The following is a 24,119-nucleotide window of genomic DNA, read 5'->3' as shown; positions in this document are numbered from 1 at the left end:
TTATAAATGCAAGTCTTTCTTTGCTGCAGAGAAACAGGTCATTCAGCTGGACTATGCTGGAGTTTATACTCCACACGAACCTCCTCTCTCTCTAATTACCTCCTCCCACCCTGCCCCCATATCCCTCTATTCCCTTCTCCCTCATGTATGTATTAAGCCTCCCCTTTAATGCTCTCTGCTTCATCCACTGCTTGTGGCAGCGAATGCATATTCTCCCCAATTCAAAGAAATTCCTCCTAAATTCTTTATTTGATATGTTAGTGACTGTCTTATATTTAAGGTGCGGCTATTCTGTGGTTAAGCAGAAATGTTATACTCTCTCCCTGATGAGAGAACTTGAATTGGTCACGTTGAGTGATGGCCACTAACAGAAATCAGTCTCTCCCAGCTGTTCACTTCTCTTATTTCTCCCTTTTTTGGTTGGATCTATTGCTACGCTGGATGATGTCACTTGTGCTGACTTCCTCCCTCTTGGCCACTAAAAATTAGAACTGCCAGCTGGGGACTCGTTACAGCTTCACTGGTCAGTGAAACGTCCAATGTAGTACGCAGCCACATGGACCAGCAAAATCCCTGAGCCGCAACATTGGCCACAGCACCCCTGGATTAAGCAGGGGAAACAAAAACATCAGCCAGGGTTCCTGCTCCTGATCACTGCCCAGTGACCCCTGGGTTAGTGAGAGTCGGTGTCTGTGGAACTGTCTCCCAGTGAGAGTCAGTGTCTGTGGAACTGTCCCCCGGTGAGAGTCGGTGTCTCTGGGAACTGTCCCCCGGTGAGAGTCAGTGTCTCTGGGGACTGTCCCCCAGTGAGAGTCAGTGTCTGTGGAACTGTCTCCCAGTGAGAGTCAGTGTCTGTGGAACTGTCCCCCGGTGAGGGTCGGTGCCTCTGGGGACTGTCCCCCGGTGAGAGTCAGTGTCTCTGGGGACTGTCCCCCGGTGAGAGTCGGTGTCTCTGGGGACTGTCCCCCGGTGAGAGTCGGTGTCTCTGGGGACTGTCCCCCGGTGAGAGTCGTTGCCTCTGGGGACTGTCCCCCGGTGAGGGTCGGTGCCTCTGGGGACTGTCCCCCGGTGAGGGTCGGTGCCTCTGGGGACTGTGCCCCGGTGAGAGTCGGTGTCTGTGGAACGTGTGGGTCTCGGGTATTAGTGTTGATCACCAGTGTGGTCAGACTCAACTGAAATTAGAAACTAAACCAGACAAAAAATATCTGCGGTTTTAATCAAACCTCTTTTTTTTCCTCACCGTTTCCTGTGGATTTGTGACTTGTGGGAACAGTGAAACAATTGGAATTTTGTGTCAACATGAATTCTGTTCCTTCAGCAGGGTCTGAATTCCCAGGCAACGTATGTCTGCTCCTCCCACACCTACTGGGATTGGACGCTCCACTTTTACACGGCGCCTTAGTTAAAATCCATAGATCTGAATTCCCGAAAGTGCAACAGAGGAAGTGGGGGTGGGGCATGTGTGAGAGGTGGGGGCGGGGAGCGCGAGGGGCGGGGAGAGCACGAATAATGTGCCTCCTGCCACTGCCACTGCCACTGCCCCTCCCCTGATGATACCGTCTGTTTCCCTGCAGCCTACACAAGTCTCTGTTCCAAATTTCCCAGCGGATGAAAGTAAGGGATTCCACACTGTGCCGATTACCTCCACCATCTACATCGAGCAGTCCGATTTCCGGGAGGTGAGTCTCTTGCCATTCACCGCTTCTCAGTTTTGCCGTGTGCTTTGCCAGGCGCTGGTGCAGGGTCGGGAATCGGGTTCAGGGATTGGGCTTAGGAATCGCGGTCAGGCTCGGGAATCTGGGTCGGGATCAGGGGTCGGAATTGGGGTTGGGGTCGGGCTCAAGGTTGGTGTCGGGGATCGCGATCGGTCACTGGGGTGGGTTACCTGGACCCCGCCGCCCTGGGGCTGCCCCCACCGCAGTGCTGATTGTTGTTCTGCCCCCCTCCTGTTCACTGGGTGCCGGTGATGCTGACGTAAAATTGCTTTGTGTGCAGGTGACAGAGAAGGGTTACAAGCGACTGACCCTTGAGCAATCGGTGGGACTCCGACACGCTGGCTACGTCATCTCGGTGCAGAGAGTTCTAAGGGTAAGTGTCTGTCGGCAGTGGGAACAACCAATGGCAACTGAAAGCACAATTCTTTGAGCAGGAGTTAAGACCATCCTCGTAAAACTGGTTCTTGTCTCTTCGTTTGCTGCCCTGTTCCAGGCCCTCACTGTTCAGAATGGGCTGCCGATCTGCTGATAACATTTGTATTTACACAGCATCTTATCCTCTCACCACACACACTGACCTCCCATGGACATGCGGTGTTGGAAAGCCATGCTGCCTGATGATTGGAGCAGGACTGGTCCGGAGACCAATTATAAATTACAGCAAAGGGTTGGTGTAAATTGCAGACTGAAGGCCACGAAACCCTTCACAGCCACCATCCCTCTGGGGAGGCCCAAACTATCGGAATCCAATCAACAGAAAATGTTTCACTGATTGTATTTTGCACTTTACAGAATAAGAACGGGAAACTGGTCGAATTGGAGGCAACTTGTAGGAAATCGGACATGGCAGAGAAACCAAAGGCCTTTATTCACTGGGTGTCCAATCCTCTGATGTGTGAACTACGGCTATACGAGAGACTGTAAGTCATACACGGGAGAGGGCGGACATTATACACAACAAAAATCTATCGATTTCAGTCAAAATATTTCAATTGAATCTGTGCTGCACCCCCTCCAAGGCCTTCCTGAGGTGCGGTGCCCAAAACTGTACACAGTACTCGGAGGGGGGGGTGAGGGGCTGACCGGGGCTCTACACAACTGAAGCATCACTTCCTCCCTTTGAGATAAAGGCCATCATTCCATTAGCTTTTTTGATTACTTTTTGTACTTTTCTTTCTAGCCTTTAGTGATTTGTGTACTCGGACCCCTAAATCCCTTTGCTCTTCCACAATTCCTGGTTTCTCACCATTAAGAATATATTATGATTTGTCTTTCTCAGATCCGTAGTTTGAACTCCATTTGTAGTTTGAACTCCATTTACCCACTCACTTAACCTATCGATGTTGCTTTGCAACTTCCTGCTCCTATCTACAAAACTTACTGTGCCTCCTAACTTAGTGTCATCTGCAAACTTAGATATACGGCTCGCTATTCCTTCATCCGAATCACTGATGAGTACGGTGAAAAGCTGAGGTCCCTGGGGAACATCACTTGTCACATCCCGTCAATCAGAGATTGTTCCCTTTATCCCCACTCGCTGTCTCCCAAACAATTACCAACACAAGTCTCCAATTCTGTGCGCTTGTATTTTGATAATCTCGTGTGGAACCTTATCAAATCTCTTCTGGAAGTCCACATAGACAAGGAGAGGGCTGCTGCCTGTGTCAGTGGGGGGGGGTGCTGGAAAGAGGGTGCTGCTTCTGGGGCAGGGGGGTGCTGTTTCTTGGTTTGGGGGGATGGGGCTGTTTTTGGTGGAAGGGGGGGGTGCTGTTTCTCGGGGCGAGGGGGGGGTGCTGTTTCTCGGGGCGAGGGGGGTGCTGTTTCTCGGGCGAGGGGGGGTGCTGTTTCTCGGGGCGAGGGGGGGTGCTGTTTCTCGGGGCGAGGGGGGGTGCTGTTTCTCGGGGCGGGGGGGCGCGCTGTTTCTCGGGGCGGGGGGGCGCGCTGTTTCTCGGGGCGGGGGGGCGCGCTGTTTCTCGGGGCGGGGGGGGCGCGCTGTTTCTCGGGGCGGGGGGGCGCGCTGTTTCTCGGGCGGGGGGCGCGCTGTTTCTCGGGGCGGGGGGGCGCGCTGTTTCTCGGGGCGGGGGGGCGCGCTGTTTCTCGGGGCGGGGGGGGCTCGCTGTTTCTCGGGGCGGGGGGGCGCGCTGTTTCTCGGGGCGGGGGGCGCGCTGTTTCTCGGGGCGGGGGGGCGCGCTGTTTCTCGGGGCGGGGGGGCGCGCTGTTTCTCGGGGCGGGGGGGCGCGCTGTTTCTCGGGGCGGGGGGGCGCGCTGTTTCTCGGGCGGGGGGGGGGGCGCTGTTTCTCGGGGGGGCGCGCTGTTTCTCGGGGCGAGGGGGGGGCGCTGTTTCTCGGGGCGGGGGGGCGCGCTGTTTCTCGGGGCGAGGGGGGGGCGCTGTTTCTCGGGGGGGGCGCGCTGTTTCTCGGGTCGAGGGGGGGTGCTGTTTCTCGTGGGGGGGAATGCTGTTTCTCGGGGCGAGGGGGGGTGCTGTTTCTCGGGGGGGGCGCTGTTTCTCGGGGCGGGGGGGGGCGCTGTTTCTCGGGGCGGGGGGGGGCGCTGTTTCTCGGGGCGAGGGGGGGGGCGCTGTTTCTCGGGGCGAGGGGGGGGGCGCTGTTTCTCGGGGCGAGGGGGGGTGCTGTTTCTCGGGGCGAGGGGGGGTGCTGTTTCTCGGGGCGAGGGGGGGTGCTGTTTCTCGGGGCGAGGGGGGGCGCTGTTTCTCGGGGCGAGGGGGGGTGCTGTTTCTCGGGGCGAGGGGGGCGCTGTTTCTCGGGGCGAGGGGGGGTGCTGTTTCTCGGGGCGAGGGGGGGTGCTGTTTCTCGGGGCGAGGGGGGGTGCTGTTTCTCGGGGCGGGGGGGGGCGCTGTTTCTCGGGGCGAGGGGGGGGGCGCTGTTTCTCGGGGCGAGGGGGGGGGCGCTGTTTCTCGGGGCGAGGGGGGGTGCTGTTTCTCGGGCGAGGGGGGGTGCTGTTTCTCGGGGCGAGGGGGGGTGCTGTTTCTCGGGGCGAGGGGGGGTGCTGTTTCTCGGGCGAGGGGGGGTGCTGTTTCTCGGGGCGAGGGGGGGTGCTGTTTCTCGGGGCGAGGGGGGGTGCTGTTTCTCGGGGCGAGGGGGGGTGCTGTTTCTCGGGGGGTGGCGGGGTGCTGTTTCTCGGGGGCGGGGGGGCGCTGTTTCTCGGTTGGGGGGGTGCTGTTTCTCGGGGCGAGGGGGGGTGCTGTTTCTCGGGGCGAGGGGGGTGCTGTTTCTCGGGGCGAGGGGGGGTGCTGTTTCTCGGGGTGAGGGGGGGTGCTGTTTCTCGGGGGGTGGCGGGTGCTGTTTCTCGGGGGGGGGGCGGGTGCTGTTTCTCGGGTGGGGGGGTGCTGCTTCTCGGGGGGGGGCGGGGTGCCGTTTCTCGGGGCGAGGGGGGTGCCGTTTCTCGGGGCGAGGGGGGGTGCCGTTTCTCGGGGGGGGTGCCATTTCTCGGGGGGGGCGGGGTGCAGTTTCTCGGGGGGGGGTGCTGTTTCTCGGGGCGAGGGGGGGTGCTGTTTCTCGGGGGGGGTGCTGTTTCTCGGGGGGGGGCGGGGTGCTGTTTCTCGGGGGGGGGGGTGCTGTTTCCCGGGGGGGGCGGGGTGCTGTTTCTCGGGGGGGGGGGTGCTGTTTCTCGGGGCGAGGGGGGGTGCTGCTTCTCGGGGCGAGGGGGGGTGCTGTTTCTCGGGGCGAGGGGGGGTGCTGTTTCTCGGGGGGGGTGGGTGCTGTTTCTCGGGGGGGGGGGGGTGCTGTTTCTCGGGGCGAGGGGGGGTGCTGTTTCTCGGGGGGGGTGGGTGCTGTTTCTCGGGGGGGGGGGTGCTGTTTCTCGGGGGGGGGCGGGGTGGGTGCTGTTTCTCGGGGGGGGGGGTTGCCTGGATTGAAATTTTGATCCCAATATGTTTTTTTTTGTAGCTTCCTCCACAAAAGTCCCGAGGACCCCAGTGAGGTGCCCGGTGGCTTCCTGAGTGATATTAACCCTGTGAGTATTGAAGAGCTGAACTGTGAGTGGTGCCTCCTCCTGGGCTGTAATTTAAGGGTCTGTCTTTAAACTAATGAAAGGTTCAGATGGGATGAAGCAAGTTGTTGGACTTGGAGCGTGAGCAGAGAGTAGCATAGGGGCCTTGAGCAAGTTAGAGATCAGAAAAAACCTTTGCCCCAACTGAGCCAAGCTGACATTTGTGGGATGAATTGGGGACGAACTGGTGAGGGTGGGAACCCACAAAATAACTGGGAACGGACCTGTCCTCATGCCCCACGGTGTTGTTTCCAACCCCTGCTGGACTGTCAAAGGCTGGATGTGGGTTTTTTTTTCATTCTTGGGCTGTGGGCATCGCTGGCAAGGCCGGCATCTATTGCCCATCCCTAGTTGCCCTGAGAAGGTGGTGGTGGGCCTTCTGTTTGCTACAACTGAGTGTCTTGCTGGGTCACTTCAGAGGGCAGTTAAGAGTCAACCACGTTGGTGCGGCACTGGAGTCACATATAGGCCCAGACCGGGTAAGGACGGCAGGTTTCCTTCCCTAAAGGACATTAATGAACCAGTTGGGTTTTTACGACAATCCAACAGCTTCATGGTCACTTTTACTGAGACCAGATTTTTATTTCCTTTTTTTAAAAACGAAATTCAAATTCTCAAACTGCCCTGGTGGGATTTGAACTTACGTTGTCTGGATTATTAGTCCAGTAACATGATCATGACACCACCACACCTATTTGTAGGGGTTCCTAAGGACTCCCCAGGACCTGGATGACATCACTTCAAAAGACCTGCCTGAATCTCTGGTTACAGAATAGCTGAGTGTGATTTCTCTCTCCCTAGAACTCCCTGGTGGTGCTGGGAGATGCGATGCTGGACGTATCGGTGAGAACGGCCAAACCCTTCGACAAGTTCCAGTTTGAGCGAGTTGGCTATTTCTCTCTGGATCCGGACAGCACTGAGCAGAAGGTGGGTGCAGTGTTATCCTGTACAGTCCCAGTGAAACCAATAATCAGATGCACTGCTCGCCTGAAGAGCTTAAGCTGATGTCACAGTGCGCGATGCCCCCGGGAGGGATCACCCCGGGAGGGGGCGGGGAGGTGGCGGGGGGCGGGGTGCTGTTTCTTGGGGGGGCGGGTGCTGTTTCTCGGGGCGAGGGGGGGGTGCTGTTTCTCGGGGCGAGTGGGGGGGTGCTGTTTCTCGGTGGGGGGTTGCTGTTTCTCGGGGCGAGGGGGGGTGCTGTTTCTCGGGGCGAGGGGGGGTGCTGTTTCTCGGGGCGAGGGGGGGTGCTGTTTCTCGGGGCGAGGGGGGGTGCTGTTTCTCGGGGCGAGGGGGGATGCTGTTTCTCGGGGCGAGGGGGGGTGCTGTTTCTCGGGGCGAGGGGGGTGCTGTTTCTCGGGGCGAGGGGGGTGCTGTTTCTCGGGGCGAGGGGGGTGCTGTTTCTCGGGGCGAGGGGGGTGCTGTTTCTCGGGGCGAGGGGGGTGCTGTTTCTCTGGGCGAGGGGGGGTGCTGTTTCTCTGGGCGAGGGGGGGTGCTGTTTCTCGGGGCGAGGGGGGGTGCTGTTTCTCGGGGCGAGGGGGGGTGCTGTTTCTCGGGGCGAGGGGGGGTGCTGTTTCTCGGGGCGAGGGGGGGTGCTGTTTCTCGGGGCGAGGGGGGGTGCTGTTTCTCGGGGCGAGGGGGGTGCTGTTTCTCTGGGCGAGGGGGGGTGCTGTTTCTCGGGGCGAGGGGGGGTGCTGTTTCTCGGGGCGAGGGGGGGTGCTGTTTCTCGGGGCGAGGGGGGGTGCTGTTTCTCGGGGCGAGGGGGGGTGCTGTTTCTCGGGGCGAGGGGGGGCGCTGTTTCTCGGGGCGAGGGGGGGTGCTGTTTCTCGGGGCGGGGGGGCGCTGTTTCTCGGGGCGGGAGGGCGCGCTGTTTCTCGGGGCGGGAGGGCGCGCTGTTTCTCGGGGCGGGGGGGGCGCTGTTTCTCGGGGCGGGGGGGGCGCTGTTTCTCGGGGCGAGGAGGGGCGCTGTTTCTCGGGGCGAGGAGGAGCGCTGTTTCTCGGGGCGGGGGGGCGCTGTTTCTCGGGGCGGGGTGATGCCCGGGTGGGGGCGGGGTGGTGCCCGGGTGGGGGCGGGGAGGGGGAGGTGCCCGGGAGGGGGTGGGGGCGGGGAGGGGGAGGTGCCCGGGAGGGGGTGGGGGCGGGGAGGGGGAGGTGCCCGGGAGGGGGCGGGGAGGTGCCCGGGAGGGGGCGGGGTGATGCCCGGGTGGGGGCGGGGTGATGCCCGGGTGGGGGCGGGGAGGGGGCGGGGAGGTGCCCGGGAGGGAGCGGGGAGATGCCCTTATTGCTCACCTCGGGGAGAGATAGAAAGTCATTCCTGAGACATCCCAGCAGGCCAGACAGTGTGAACAGGACTGGAGCAGGTTTCACCCATTGATCTGTTATCTCCTGAATAAGACAGTACTGGTGGTAGAACTCATTAAAACTAGCTGAAAACCTCATCCGTGCCTTTGTGACCTCCAGACTCAACTATTCCAATGCTCTCCTGGCCGGCCTTCCATCTTCCACCCTCCATAAACTTCAGCTCACCCAAAACTCTGCTGCCCCGTATCCTAACTCGCACCAAGTCCCGTTCTCCCATCACCCCTGTGCTCACTGACCTACATTGGCTCCCGGTCTGGGACCGCCTCGATTTTAAAATTCTCATCCTCGTGTTCAAATCCCTCCATGGCCTCACCCCTCCCTATCTATGTAACCTCCTCCCTCCCTATCTATGTAACCTCCTCCAGCCCTACAACCCTCCGAGACCTCTCTGCTCCTCCAATTCTGGCCTCTTGTGCATCTCAATTTTAATCACTCCACCATTGGCGGCCATGTCTTCAGCTGCCTAGGCCCTAAGCTCTGTAATTCCCTCCCTAAACACCTCCACCTCTCTCTCCTTTAAGATGCTCCTTGAAACCTACCTCTTGGTCCAAATATCACCTTATGTGGCTGTGTCAAATTTTGTTTGATAATTGCTCATGGAATGCTTGGGAGGTTTCGCCGTGTTAAGGGTGCTGTATAAATGCATGTTGTCATTGTTGAGCATCCAAACCTGCATCATCGCTGGGCCCCCCACACAGACTCAGACTCTGCCACCTCCATCCTGTCCCACGCTTGGTCCCACTCACTCATCCCCCACTTCCGATTCCCCGTCTTCATTGGCTCCCTGCTCCCCAGCACATTCATTTCAAAATTCTCATTCATATTTACAAATCCCTTCATGGCCGTCCCTGCCCTCCAGCCCATACCTCCACACTCCCCCTGTGCTGCTCCAACTCTGGTCTGTGTCTCCCCTTCCTTCTGTCCCCTACCTCTGACTCCCCCTCTATCTCCCCCTTTCCCTCTCCATGTTCAGAGGCAGTTCCTTCAGCCACAGTGCTCTGGAACTCTCTCCCCAAACCCCCTCCCCTCCATCCAAGGCCTCCCCAGAACCTACCTCTTCCCTCGATCATCCGCTCTAATCCTTCCACCAACTCCTTTTAGTGCCTGTTGTCCCTGGAGGGCAGTCATTGTGTCTCGAGTCAGGGGACCCTCACCAGTGCTCTCCAGTCCACCACTGGCTAAATGATACATTTTATTTATTAGCAATAACGGGATATCAACTCGCATCAGAGTCACTTTTGATGTCGGTCTAATGTAAATTATAATCTCACCTCATTCGTTTCTCGTAACGTCAAACTGTGGCCACAGTGTTCCCCGGGTTCAGGGACATTGGCTGTAACTGGTGGGGAAATAACAGGTGCCCCAGCCTGGGACAGAAACTCCAAACACACTCTTTGCAGCAGTGCCCGGTGAACATGGGGTTACGTTTCCACCAGTGTTACCATCACCCTCAGACACGTCACTCCAGCGACGATGAAGGAACAGCCGATATATTTCCAACTCGGGACGGTGTGTAACTCAGAGGGGAACGTGCAGGTGGTGTTGTTCCCATGTGCCTGCTGCTCTTGTCCATCTAGGTGGTAGAGGTCGCGGTTTGGGAGGTGCTGTCAAAGAAACCTTGGCGAGTTGTTGCAGTGCATCCTGTGGATGGTACACACTGCAGCCACAGTGCGCCGGTGGTGGAGGGAGCGGGTGTTTAAGGTGGGGGGAGGGAGCGGGTGTTTAAGGTGGGGGGAGGGAGCGGGTGTTTAAGGTGGGGGGAGGGAGCGGGTGTTTAAGGTGGGGGGAGGGAGCGGGTGTTTAAGGTGGGGGGAGGGAGCGGGTGTTTAAGGTGGGGGGAGGGAGCGGGTGTTTAAGGTGGGGGGAGGGAGCGGGTGTTTAAGGTGGGGGGAGGGAGCGGGTGTTTAAGGTGGGGGGAGGGAGCGGGTGTTTAAGGTGGGGGGAGGGGCGGGTGGGGGAGGGGGCGGGTGGGGGAGGGGGCGGGTGGGGGAGGGAGCGGGTGTTTAAGCCATTTTGCACATTGTTGGACATCCAACCTCTGCTTAATTATACAAATTACTGTCTTGAGTTAACTCCTGTGAGTTTCCCTTTCATTCTTCCTCTGCAGTTGGTGTTTAACAGGACAGTGATGCTCAGAGAAGATCCTGGGAAGATCTGAAGTGCTGTAGGTCCACACAGCTCATTTCTGAAAACTCCACCCAGATGCTTAAACATTTTATTTTTACCTAAAGACGCAGTATCTTCCTGACCTACATCCTGGTGAAAGGAGTAAGACCAAGTTTAAAGTAATGCAGAAACCTGCTGCAGCCTCTGTGTTTGCACTTGGATCGTCACACATTAAATTAATTCAAAAATCAGCTCAGTAATTAAGTCGACGCAACGATGGCTTTTCTGCTCTCTCAAAAATAACCGCACTCTGTAAAACTTGGGTAATCTGTCCCGTCCCCACTGATATCCAGAACCTGAGTCACTTTAACTGGCTGTGATCTGGATTTAAACCCGCACAGAGAGACAACAAACTGCAGGAAAATGACTTAAATCGACTGGTTGTATCGTGATAAGTTTTTGAAAAAGCCTCAAAGAGTTGAAAAGTAAAAAGGAAAAACAAAGTGCTGGAAGTCAACACCTGAGAGAGAGAGAGGGAGGATGGTTTGCTGAAATAAAAGAGTAATTTTCGGAGCCCTGTATGTGCCGCCATGGTAGTGGTTATGATGGTATCGCTGTACTAAGATGCTAGACTGGTGCCATGTTGTGCTGCATTGCGTCGTATCTTGCGCGCTGCATTGCGCTGTACCGTGCCACAGTGTCGGCGATTGTGATGGTGGTTAAGATACCAGGCTGGCGCTGTACAGCTGCTAAAAGTGGATGTTATTTATATGGATTTCCATCGAAAAGGTTCCACGTAAGAGACTGTTAACAAAAATGGAATTGGAGGCAACCTATTGGCTTGAGTAGGGAATTGGTTTGGAGGTCGGAGACAGAGAGTTGGATAATGGGCATGTACTCAAATTGTCAGGATGTGACTAGTGGTGTCCCCCAGGGATCTGAACTGGGGCCTCAGCTTTTCACTATATAAATGATTTGGATGAAGGAATAGAGAACCATATATCCAAGTTTGCTGATGATGCTAAGTTAGGTGGTACAGTAAATAGTGTGGATGGGAGTAGAAAGTTACAAAGGGACATTGATAGATTCAGTGAGTGGGCAAAACTGGGGCAGATGAAGTTCAATGTGGGGAAGTGTGAGGTCATTCACTTTGGACCTAAGAAAGATAAATCAGATTATTTTCTAAATGGTAAGAAGATAGGAACTGTGGATGAGCAGAGATTTAGGGGTCCAGAAATCAGTAAAATTAAGTGGACAGGTACGAAAAAATAATTTAAAAGGCTAATGGAATGTTGGCCTTTATCTCGGGGGCTGGAATATAAAGGGGAGGAAGTTATGCATCGGTTGTACTGAGCTCTGGTCAGACCCCATCTGGAGACTGGGTTCAGTTCTGGGCACCGCACCTCAGGAAGGATATATTGGCCTTGGAGGGGGTGCAGCACAGATTCACCAGAATGATACCGGGGTTAAAAAGGTTAAATTATGAGGACAGGTTGCATAGACTGGGTTTGTATTCCCTCGAGTATAGAAGATTAAGGGGTGATCTAATTGAGGTGTTTAAGATGATTAAAGAATTTGATAGGGTAGATAGCTATTTCCTCTGGTGGGTGTCCAGAACAAGGGGACATAACCTTAAAATTAGAGCCTCTTCCTGTTCCTATGTTCATAAAAATTAACATCAACGCAAAGCACCGAATGCTGGAAATACACAGCCCGAGCCTGACTCCGAGAGGCTGCAGCATTTTTTCCGTCGGCAGCTTTCCTCCCAGATGCTGACTGACTTGCTGTGAATTTCCAGCATTTTCTGTTCTTAAAGTAAACCAGGTTCTGCAAAAATCCAAGCAGTGGTAGTGAAAAAAGATCTTTAAATAACTTTTTTTTAAAATATAAAATCTTATTCTAGTGCGTATCTATTACATATAAAATCCGGTAACAAGGGCCGCACATTCCGTTTCAGAACGCATTGGAAAGTCCTATGTCAACTTCTTATGGTAAATCTCATTATAAAAGTGTCCAGGTTTACCTGCAATACCTGTCACGCCAGTAGGTGGTGCTGATTGGTGTTTTCAATGTTAAAGATGTCATGGTTCTGCCTGTCACACACCACCTGTTGAACACAATAGCTGCTGCACTGCAGTGAGAGATTATGGTGTACAAGATGCTTTTAGTCTAGATCCAGTTGCAGCCTCCAGCTGTTGAATTCACCACTTTCAGAGGCTCTGTTTCTCAAAATTTTCACAGACTGCACCATCATGTTTACTGTTGAGAAGTTTTATTTTTAAATTTTTTCTTCTTTTCCAGTTTTTTACACCTCAGGTTTATTTATCCCTTTTCTGTGTTTTAATGTCCTGCCATGATGTGATTCAATGGCAGAAGAGGTTCGAGGGGCTGAATGGCCCATTCCTGTTCCTATGTACACATCTGTACTAGCACTTCCTGCTCTACTACACATCTGCGCCAGCATTTACTGCTCTACTGCACAAAATGTGGGTATGGTAGCAGAGTGGTTATGTTACTGGACTAGTAATCCAGAGACATGAGTTCAAATCCTGCCACAGCAGCTGGGGAATTTAAATTCAGCTAATTAAAATAAAATCTGGAATAAAAAGCTAGTATCAGTAACGGTGGCCATGAAACTACCGGATTGTCATAAAAACCCATCTGGTTCACTAATGTCCTTTAGGGAACGAAACCTGCCGTTCTTTCCTGTCTGGCCTATGTGGTTGATTCTTAACTGCCTTCTGAAATGGTATAGCAAGCCACTCAGTTGTCAAGAAGGCAGCTCACCACCTTCTCAAGGGCAATTAGGGATGGGCAATGAATGCTGGTCTTGCCAGTGATACCCACTTCCTACTGTACTACATATCTGCTGTCTTCATGTATATTTTCAATTGAAATTAGCATTTTGCAATCAGCTACTGAGAAATACTTTGTTCCTTAAAGAAAATTAAGAACAGGGGTGTGTAGGGAGTTAGTTGACCTTGGGCAGGGTGGTGGGAGGGGTGCGGTAATTTGCCTCAGTGGCCTGGGATAGGGAGGGACAATGACCCAAGGTCCTAAACATGTGAGGTGGTCAACGGGTGGCCAGAAAGAGTTCACTCCACCACTAACATGAGCACAAAGATCTAAGCCCCAAAGATATCTCTGGACAGGAGGTAGATTCACCAGCTTATTGCCAATTTGTCAGGCAGAGTTTGGGTTACATTGTCTTGTCAAGGGATGACTAGAATTAAACCCTGATATCTGAAGCCAGCTAGGAGCCATTTAATGGCCCCAAAAACTAGCTTAAATTTTATGCCGAGACACCTGGCCTCTGTTTTACTGAGAGTTTAAGATCCTCGGCAGGGGAGTTCTGCCAATGTCTTGGCCAAGATTCATCTCTCAACCAACATCACTGAAAAAAACAGATGAGTGGGTTATTCATCTGTCTGGGGATCTTGCTGTGTTTGCTTCATCAGTGCCCGTCACCATCTTCAGTATCCATCCGCTCCATCACTGACACACTGTGTCTGCACTGTTATACTATCTACAGGATGCACTGCAGCAACTCACCAAGGTTACTGAAACAGCACCTCCCAAACCCGTGACCTCCACCATCGAGAAGGACAAGGGCGGTGATATCCTGGCGTGGACGTATAATCGTTATGGGTCAATATCCTGGAATTCCCTTCCTAACACCATCGTGGAAGCACCTTCACCAGACAGACTGTAGCAGCTCAAAGAGAACGCCCACCACCACCTAAGGATGGGCAATAAATGCCGGCCTTGGCGGTGACGCCCACATAACAAGAATGAATTTTTTTTAAATGCCAGCCCATGAGATGCTTTTTTCAGCACTGGTCTGCAGTGTGTTGATTACATTTTCTGTACACAGCAAAGTCTGACCTTGGTAAATTACACTGGTTGGGTGAACAGAGAATCAAAGTGAGATTGAGCACTAAAACCTGAAGCTGAGAGTAAGATGGAAATATTTGCCCCTCTACAAGGCAATTCCACCCCAAATAGCCAGAGAAGAGGCAGATAAATCCCAGGGGAGGGGGGCAGATAGAGCTTCAGTCACATGGACTAGGGAGTTCGCAAATGGAACTGAGCCCTGCTAGAAACTGCTCATGTGGACACTGATGAGGTGAGGTTTGTCTATGAGGGATCTGAACATGTGCCCCTTCATCTATTAAAACAAAATCAACTCAGGATCCTGCTTGTGACTGCTATCCATTGAGCCCCAGAGGAGGGAGGAGGGGATGATGCATTACAGTCAATATGCCCGGAAACACTCACCATGCCTGATAGGTGGGAAAATTATCGGTTAAAGAAAAGGCTGCATATAGTGACATCACAAGTCCCAGCCAGAATGGAGATGATTGGGTAATTCCCCTGTCAATCATGCCTGGAGACCGCACTGCTGTAAGTGACTGGGATTGATTTTACTCTCAGAATTTGTATTAAGTTACTATCCTCCACTCACTGCAATTTGTTGGAGAAATAATCCTGCTTTTATTGGGAGATTTGCTGTAGTTTCGGTCATGAATTCTGTTTGCTGTAGTTAGTTGAGACTCTGTTTAAATAGACTCTGCTGTAAAACACTGCTGGAAGTCCCATCTCGTCTCCAACTCATTGGCTGACACAGGTGTCAAGATTCACTTCTTAAATAAAAAAACAAATAAAATGTGATTGCCCAGCTGCCCCACAGTGTTATAGTACAGTTCCCTGAAGCTCTCGTTGCAGTTTGCTGGGATTATCCAGTGTAGACCTAATCCACAGGCTGTGGAAGATCAGAGCATTGGTGGAACTATGTTTCGCTCTCCTCTCCCAAAATTATTCCAGGTCACCACCCCCCACCCCCGAGCTCAATGATAACCCTAGACTCCTTTTTTCTGTGACCAACCATCTCCCTTGCACTCTTCCCCACCCCCCACCCGAAACATCAAGTGCAAGAAGCTTGTGGAATCCTTTGACACCAAGATCCGTGCAATCAGCCCTGTATCGTCTCCTCCTTTGCCCCAGGCCCCAGTATCCCACCCACTGGAGTCCTGAACCCCCATCTCTCCACGTATTCACTCCTATCTCCAGGTCTCTCTTGTCTGAGGTCCAGACAAGATTCTTTTTTTATTATTCGTTCATGGGATGTGGGCGTCACTGGCGAGGCCGGCATTTATTGCCCATCCCCAATTGCCCTTGAGAAGGTGGTGGTGAGCCGCCTTCTTGAACCGCTGCAGTCCGTGTGGTGAAGGTTCTCCCACAGTGCTGTTAGGAAGGGAGTTCCAGGATTTTGACCCAGCGACGATGAAGGAACGGCGATATATTTCCAAGTCAGGATGGTGTGTGACTTGGAGGGGAACGTGCAGGTGGTGTTGTTCCCATGTACCTGCTGCTCTTGTCCTTCTAGGTGGTAGAGGTCACGGGTTTGGGAGGTGCTGTCGAAGAAGCCTTGGCGAGTTGCTGCAGTGCATCCTGTGGATGGTGCACACTGCAGCCACAGTGCGCCGGTGGTGAAGGGAGTGAATGTTTAGGGTGGTGGATGGGGTGCCAATCAAGCGGGCTGCTTTGTCCTGGATGGTGTCGAGCTTCTCGAATGTTGTTGGAGCTGCACTCATCCAGGCAAATGGAGAGTATTCCATCACACTCCTGACTTGTGCCTTGTAGATGGTGGAAAGACTTTGGGGAGTCATGAGATGAGTCACTCGCTGCAGAATACCCAGCCTCTGACCTGCTCTTGTAGCCACAGTATTTATGTGGCTGGTCCAGTTAAGTTTCTGGTCAATGGTGACCCCCAGGATGTTGATGGTGGGGGATTCAGCGATGGTAATGCCGTTGAATGTCAAGGGGAGGTGGTTAGACTCTCTCTTGTTGGAGATGGTCATTGCCTGGCACTTTTCTGGCATGATTGTTACTTGCCACTTATGAGCCCAAGCCTGGATGTTGTCCAGGTCTTGCTGCATGCGGGCTCAGACTGCTTCATTATTTGAGGGGTTGCGAATGGAACTGAACACTGTGCAATCATCAGCAAACATTCCTATTTCTGACCTTATGATGGAGGGAAGGTCATTGATGAAACAGCTGAAGATGGTTGGGCCTCGGACACTGCCTTGAGGAACTCCTGCAGCAATGTCCTGGGGCTGAGATGATTGGCCACCAACAACCACTACCATCTTCTGGCTGAAGATGGTTGCAAACGCTTCAGCCTTGTCTTTTGCACTCACGTGCTGGACTCCGCCATCGTTGAGGATGGGGATGTTTACAGAGCCTCCTCCTCCCGTTAATTGTTTAATTGTCCACCACCATTCACGACTGGATGTGGCAGGACTGCAGAGCTTTGATCTGATCCGTTCGTTGTGGCATCGCTTAGCTCTGTCTATAGCATATTGCTTCCGCTGTTTAGCATGCATGTAGTCCTGAGTTGTAGCTTCACTAGGTTGGCACCTCATTTTTAGGTACGCCTGGTGCTGCTCCTGGCATGCTCTTCTACACTCCTCATTGAACCAGGGTTGATCCACTGGCTTGTTGGTGAGGAATATGCCGGGCCATGAGGTTACAGATTGTGCTGGAATACAATTCTGCTGCTGCTGATGGCCCACAGCACCTCATGGATGCCCAGTTTTGAGCTGCTAAATCTGTTCTGAATCTATCCCATTTAGCACGGTGGTAGTGCCACACAACACGTTGGATGGTATCCTCAGTGCGAAGACGGGACTTCATCTCCACGAGGACTGTGCGGTGGTCACTCCTACCAATACTGTCGTGGATAGATGCATCTGTGATAGGTAGATTGGTGAGGACGAGGTCAAGTAAGTTTTTTCCCTCGTGTTGGTTCGCTCACCACCTGCCGCAGGCCCAGTCTGGCAGCTATGTCCTTCAGGACTCGGCCAGCTTGGTCAGTAGTGGAGCTACCGATCCACTCTTGGTGATGGACATTGAAGTCCCCCACCCAGAGTACATTCTGTGCCCTTGCTACCCTCAGTGCTTCCTCCAAGTGCTGTTCAACATGGAGGAGGACTGATTCATCAGCTGAGGGAGGGCGGTAAGTGGTAATCAGCAGGAGGTTTCCTTGTCCATGTTTGACCTGATGCCATGAGATTTCATGGGGTCCAGAGTCAATGTTGAGGACTCCCAGGGCCACTCCCTCCTGACTGTATATCACTGTACCACCACCTCTGGTGGGTCCATCCTGCTGGTGGGACAGGACATACCCAGGGATGGTGATGGAAGAGTCTGGGACATTGGCTGAAAGGTATGATTCTGTGAGTATGGCTATGTCAGGCTGTTGCTTGACTAGTCTGTGGGACAGCTCTCCCAATTTTGGCACAAGTCCCAACAATTTCCTTTCCACACAACTTCTGACCACCCAACTGCCCTTTGTGCCCAATGGTTTCCTCTCAGGCACCAACCTGCTCCCCTCAAAATTCCTTCAGGGTGTTGTCACCTCCGAGCTCAGTGCCCATCTTGCCCATAACTCAGTGTTAATTCCATCAGTCTAGATTCCACCCTTGAAACAGCCCAAATCACAGTCACAGAGAATATCCTTTGTGACTTCCTAGTCCTCCAACACTTCCTTTGTCATCCAACTTTGTGGGACTGCCCTTGCACTGTTCCATTCCTGCCTCTCCAAATATAGATAGTGTATCTCTAACAATGGCTTCTCTTCCTTACCCTCACATTGTCACCTCCAAATTCCCCAGAGAATCTAGTTTGCCCCTTCCTCTTCCTCATCTAAACCCCTTGCCGATATTATCTGCAGACATGGGTCTGCTTCTACGTATATGCCAGTGACATCCGGCTGTACCTCTCAACCACCCCTCTCTCGATTGCCCCTGTGCTGTCAAACTCCTTGCCCCAAGATCCAGTGTTGGCTGAGTAAGAACCTCTTCCAGCTCAACATACAGAAGACCGAAGCCACTGTCTTCAACCCAGGCCATGAACACTGCTCCCTTGCCAATGATTCCGTCTTTCTCCATGGCAAATGTCTCAGACTCAACCTGACAGTTCACAACTTTGATGTCCTGTTCGACCAAGTTCAGTTTTAGACCTCATATCCTTTCCATCACAAAGATCGTTTACTTCCGGAACTCTCTCCCCCAAAAGACAGATTCTGGGTCAATGAATAGATTTTTGTGAGATAAGGGTTTCAAGCAATATGGATCAAAGGCAGGTAAATGGAGTTGAGGCATGGATCAGCCATGATCTAACTGAATGGTGGACCAGGCTCACAGGGCTGAATGGCCCACTCAACTCATTGAAGTTCTGCCCACCCATCACTCCCACCCCCCAATGCATTAATTTTAAAAACTGTATCCTCTTTAAATCCATTAATAGCTTTGCCATATCCTTTGCGACCACCTCCAGTCCCCCTACCTGGTTCCTCTGACTCGAGTCTTTTGTGCATCTGCCTTCCTTTGGCGGAGCAGGCTCGAGGGGCCGATTGGCCTACTCCTGCTCCTATTTCTTATGTTCTTTGGTGCACATTGGCAGCGCAGCCTCCAGCTGCCTAGAACCTACGCTCTGGAATTCCCTCCCTAAACATTCTCGCCTCCCTCTCTTTTCAGAACCTTCTCAAAACCCATCTCTTCAATCAAGCTTTTGGCCAATGCTCTGAACCTCTCCCTGGCTCAGAGTCTGTTTTCCTCACACCTCATCTTGTTACTATAATTGGCCTCACTGTGAAGAGGAAAAATCAGCAAGAGTTCCTGAGCCTGATCACAAAGTGCACCATGAGGATAGGACTGGGTTGGCTGTGATTCCCCCTATAGCTGAACATACACATCTAGCACAGCACGGTTGTTTGGGTGAGGTACATATAAGTGCCAATACCGAGTGGGAGGGAGGGAAAAGAGAATCAACCATTTGAGAAGAAAAAAAACTCCAATTTCAATGGTCTCCAACTCTGCGGAGCTACTTTTTGAAAAAAAACTGTTGTGCTCCAAACCCTTTTTTTTGTTAATTATGCAGTTCTTTGCTTTTTTAACTTTAAAAAGACTTGCATTAATATAGCACCTTTCATAACCTCAGGACGTCCCAAAGCACATCACAGTCAATTAAGTACTTTTTTGAAGTGTAGCCACTGTTATAGGAAACAGGGCAGCCAATTTGCACGCAGCAAGCTCCCACAAACAGCAATGTGATAATAACCAGATAATGTTTTATTGATGTTGGTTGAGGGATAAATATTTTCCGGGACACCGGGGAGAATTCCCCTGCTCTTCGAACACTGCCGTGGGAGCTTTTACATCCACCTGAAAGGCCTGACAGGGCCTCGGTTTAACGTCTGATCCAAAAGACGGCACCTCAGTCAGCACGGCGCTCCCTCACTGACCCTCCGACAGTGCGGCGCTCCCTCGGTACTGACCCTCCGACAGTGTGACCCTCCCTCAGTACTGACTGTCGGACAGGGTGACCCTCCCTCACTGACCCTTGGACAGTCTGACCCTCCCTCAGTACTGACCCTCGGACAGCGTGACCCTCCCTCACTGACCCTCGGACAGTGTGACCCTCCCTCACTGACCCTCGGACAGTGTGACCCTCCCTCACTGACCCTCGGACAGTGTGACCCTCACTCACTGACCCTCGGACAGTGTGACCCTCCCTCACTGACCCTCGGACAGAGTGACCCTCCCTCAGTACTGACCCTTGGACAGGGTGACCCTCCCTCACTGATCCTCGGACAGGGTGACCCTCCCTCACTGACCCTCGGACAGGGTGACCCTCCCTCACTGACCCTCGGACAGAGTGACCCTCCCTCACTGACCCTCGGACAGGGTGACCCTCCCTCAGTACTGACCCTCGGACAGAGTGACCCTCCCTCACTGACTCTCGGACAGAGTGACCCTCCCTCACTGACCCTCGGACAGAGTGACCCTCCCTCACTGACCCTCGGACAGAGTGACCCTCCCTCACTGACCCTCGGACAGAGTGACCCTCCCTCAGTACTGACCCTCGGACAGAGTGACCCTCCCTCAGTACTGACCCTCGGACAGAGTGACCCTCCCTCACTGACCCTCGGACAGAGTGACCCTCCCTCAGTACTGACCCTCGGACAGAGTGACCCTCCCTCACTGACCCTCGGACAGAGTGACCCTCCCTCACTGACCCTCGGACAGAGTGACCCTCCCTCACTGACCCTCGGACAGAGTGACCCTCCCTCAGTACTGACCCTCGGACAGTGTGACCCTCCCTCAGTACTGACCCTCGGACAGAGTGACCCTCCCTCACAGAGTGACCCTCCCTCACTGACCCTCGGACAGAGTGACCCTCCCTCACTGACCCTCGGACAGAGTGACCCTCCCTCACTGACCCTCGGACAGTGTGACCCTCCCTCACTGACCCTCGGACAGAGTGACCCTCCCTCACTGACCCTCGGACAGAGTGACCCTCCCTCACTGACCCTCGGACAGAGTGACCCTCCCTCACTGACCCTCGGACAGAGTGACCCTCCCTCACAGAGTGACCCTCCCTCACTGACCCTCCTGTCGGTCCAGGGAGAGGCTCCGCCCACAAACCCGACCAGCGTCGGGCGGGACTGAAGCCTCGCGAGAGTTCCCGCGGGCGGACGGCGCTGATTGGCTGCGGCGGGCGGACGGCGCTGATTGGCTGCGGCGGGCGGGCTGGAAGATGGCGCTCCGCGAGCTTTAGAAGGAAAGAAAAACAATAAAAGGCCCCGGGCGGCGGCGGAGAGACTCATCCGCGGGCTGAGGTAAGCGGCCGGCGCCGGGGAGGCCCCGGCCGATCGGAGGCGTGAGGCGAGCGGAGGATCTCACCGCGGCCTGGGCCTGGCTCCCGCTCCGAGCCTCGGGCCTCGCGCCTCGCGTTAACGCACGGCGGTACCTGTCGGGCTCCAGCTGCGGGCGCGGGGACCCGGTGCGGAGGAGGGGGCGCGCCGCCCACGCGCATTTGGCCCGAGCGCCGAGCAAGAGCGCGCTGGTGTGATCGGCGTGCGCGCTCCCGGCTCCGCCAATGCGCGCTCCCGCCCCGTCCGTCACTGGACAGCGCGCGCTCGCGCTCCCGCCCCCCCCCCCCCCCATTAGAGAGCGTGCGCGTCCCCGACAACACGCGCCCTCTGGTCACGGCCAGGCGGCAACGTGCAACTCTCGGGCGGTATCGCGGGGCTAGGCGACACCGAGGAGCGACGGCCTGGCGCTAGGCCGCGGGCTGGAGCGGCGGTTACCATCGGTGAACTGGGGCGCGGGGGGGGAGAAAGGCGGCCGCCGCCACCACCTCGCACTGAGCCTGTTCCTGGGGCTGATGCAACAGCGGGAGCACGGTGAGTTTACCGGGCCCAGAGGCTGCAGGGGTCCGGCCCGCTCCACATCGCGCCTTCACCCCCCCCCCCCCTCTCCTCCGCCCAAACTCCCAGGCCAAAGCCCGAGGACCCGCCGGGCGCCGGACCGGGCCCTTCCCGCCCAGTGCGGAGACTCCCAGAGACCGCCCGGGTGTCACTGCCCAGCCGGCCTTGACCCACCGACCATTTACCGTCGCCACAAAGAGTCGTGAACTTTCATCCTCGGGCCGCTGCTGCCAGCGGAGCGATTCCCCCCCTTCACCCAGGACAGTCACTACTTACTCGGCTGATTAATGTAAGTTTGATGCTTTGCGGAGTGGACGGCAGGTCCCACACACCAGCCGCCTGACCCGCCACAAAGCACCAGCACCAGTGCATTGCCACCATTCACAGCACCGACACACGCCGCTCTCCGTAAACACTGATTCCAGTTGGTGCTCGCCACTGTCGCCCGGTCAGGGTAGCACCAAACCCCGGGAACATGTTGCTTTTCCCCTTCAAAGGTGGGGGAAGAGGTTTGTTTTGTTCCTATAACAACAGCAACTTGCATTAATTCAGAGCTCTAAGGTCCAAGGCGCTTCACAGGGGCGTGATTACACAAAATTTGACACCAAGTCACGTAAAGAGATATTCGGACAGGAGCAGGTTTTAAGGAGTGACTTAAAGGAGGAGAGAGAGGGGGAGAGGTTTAGGGAGGGAATTCCAGAGCTTGGGGCCGAGGCAGCTGAAGGCACGGCCGCCAATGGTGGAGCGATGAAAATTGGGGGATGCGCAAGAGGCCAGAATTGGAGGAGTGCAGAGATCTCGGAGGGTGGTAGGGTTGGAAGAGGTTAGAGATTGGGTGGGCGTGAGGCTATGGAGGGATTCAAAAACAAGGATGAGAATTTTAAAATCGAGGTGTATACAAGCATATCTCATCGTTGGTATGTGTTTCAAGTCTTTTGGGTTAATTATACTGTAGATTCAATGTTGATATAATGTGACTTCTATGCCACATTGGTACAGAAACTAGTAAGAAAGAAAAAATAATTTTGTTGATGCTACTGAAGTCTGCCCATCTGAACATTTCTCTCTCATTCCTCTGAACAGCCTTCCTTCACCCTGCATACTTACTGTATCGTTCATCACATCACCTCTCATTCTACTCTTTCCCAGAACCTTTAGGTGGAACTCCTTGGCTCTTTCAGTCACTCTTCGGGTTACAATCTACAGGATTGTAAAACTCAAGGTTGGTATCACTTTTTTCCTGAGGGACAAGGCGAAAGAGTTTTTTTGAAGAAGTAACCAATTTGATAAATAGAGAGTGCAGTCTGTAAAGGGATTATGGATTTTCAGAAGTCATTCAATGAAGTGACCTGAGGCTTGTGAGAAACATTCAGCCATATAGTATAAGAGGAAATATAGCAGCCTAGCTCGAAAATTGGTTGATGGACAGGGTTTGTGTTAAAGCAGAGACGGTGTCAACTTTTAAGGATAAACACTGATGAGGACTGGTTGCGCTGAATGGCCTGCTTCCGTGTTGTAATTCTATGGGAAAGGGTTGAATGTAGTGGGTCAGTTCTAGGACCACTTGATCCTGATATATATGTGGACGGTTTGGACTTAGGATAGGAAACACAATCTCTAAATTTGCTGACTCCAAAAAAATGAGGTTTGGCAAATGGTGAGGGGCGAACTGTAAAAGACTTCAGGAAGACTTAAGCATGTCAGTGGAATGGGCGGATAGGTGCAATGGAAGTATACGCTGAAGGGATAGGAGACCAAGGGGTTCAAATACATAATTCCCTGAAAGTGCAGGTAGATAACCTTCAAATTAGAGCATAGCCATTCAGGGGTGATGTCAGGAAGCACTTCTTCGCACAAAGGGGAGTGGGAATCTGGAACTCTCTCCCCACCCTAAAATAAAAACTTGAGGCTGAGGGTCAGTGAAAAATTTTAAAACTGAGATTAATGATTTTTGTCAGGTAAGGAAAGGATATGGAACCAAGGTGGGTAAATGGAGTTAAGATGCTGATCAGCCATGATCGAATTGAATGGCAGGAGGGGCTGGAAGGCCTCCTCCTGTTCCTATAAAGCTGTAACAAAAGTCAGTAGAATTTTGGGCTTTATGAACAGGGACATAGAGTACAATAGAAAAGAACTAATGACTTTATACTGTGTGTGCAGTATTGGGCACCCCATTGTAGAAAGGGTTTTGAAATCATCGTATGCAGGATGATGCCAGAGATCGGAAACTGGTTTGAAGAGAAGGGTGTGATGATGGCAGTTTTGAAAAGAGGAGCAAGCCATTTACAATGCCAGCTAGCATAGGTATCAGGAAGGAAAATTGGGTGATAAGCAGTTTAGTGGAAATGGGGTCAAGAAAGCAGGAGGTGGGTCTCGAAGGTGATGAGCTCGGAGAGGGAATGATCGAGAAACAGGTGAAAGATGTGGATCCAGGGCTCGGGTGGAGGGAACATTCCAGGAGGTTTGGCTTGATGGGTAAGGTGGCGGGGAGGGGAATGCGGCAAAGGCAGCTGAACAGATGGTCTCAAACTTAGTGACAAGACGTCCGTGAGTTCCTCGCATTTGTTGGGGGTGAGAGTGGAGGGGGCTGCCAGTGCGTACTTTTGAAGTGCAGTCTTTGTTATAATGTAGGGAAGAATGAGAGGATAGCTCAAGAC

The 24,119-nt window shown here is 53.7% G+C and overlaps 2 protein-coding genes across 5 annotated transcripts in view; both read left to right on the top strand.

The window, feature by feature from the left end:
- qars1 (glutaminyl-tRNA synthetase 1) overlaps positions 1-10,760 on the top strand; it is a 49,683-nt gene extending 38,923 nt beyond the window's left edge. The window contains exons 8-13 of the mRNA XM_067999055.1: positions 1,470-1,679; positions 1,996-2,088; positions 2,508-2,635; positions 5,621-5,687; positions 6,525-6,650; positions 10,189-10,760. Of these exons, the coding sequence (XP_067855156.1) occupies positions 1,470-1,679; positions 1,996-2,088; positions 2,508-2,635; positions 5,621-5,687; positions 6,525-6,650; positions 10,189-10,239 (675 nt within the window). The 3' untranslated portion in view covers positions 10,240-10,760. The remainder of the gene's footprint in view (positions 1-1,469; positions 1,680-1,995; positions 2,089-2,507; positions 2,636-5,620; positions 5,688-6,524; positions 6,651-10,188) is intronic.
- Positions 10,761-20,763: 10,003 nt separating this feature from the next.
- Positions 20,764-24,119, top strand: part of LOC137333960 (transcriptional regulator QRICH1-like) — a 60,464-nt gene continuing 57,108 nt past the window's right edge. Inside the window, exons 1-2 of one of the 4 annotated variants that reach the window (XM_067998331.1) lie at positions 20,778-20,871; positions 22,612-22,684. The gene's annotated coding sequence lies outside the window, so the exon portion shown is untranslated. Of the gene's footprint in view, positions 20,872-21,264; positions 21,439-22,611; positions 22,685-24,119 lie in introns of those variants that run through there. The other 3 variants (XM_067998330.1, XM_067998328.1, XM_067998329.1) reach the window with 3 other exon arrangements.

Source organism: Heptranchias perlo, chromosome 17 (genome assembly GCF_035084215.1).
Source record: "Heptranchias perlo isolate sHepPer1 chromosome 17, sHepPer1.hap1, whole genome shotgun sequence".
NCBI classification, from domain to species: domain Eukaryota; kingdom Metazoa; phylum Chordata; class Chondrichthyes; order Hexanchiformes; family Hexanchidae; genus Heptranchias; species Heptranchias perlo.
This window is presented reverse-complemented; position numbering and strand designations above follow the sequence as displayed.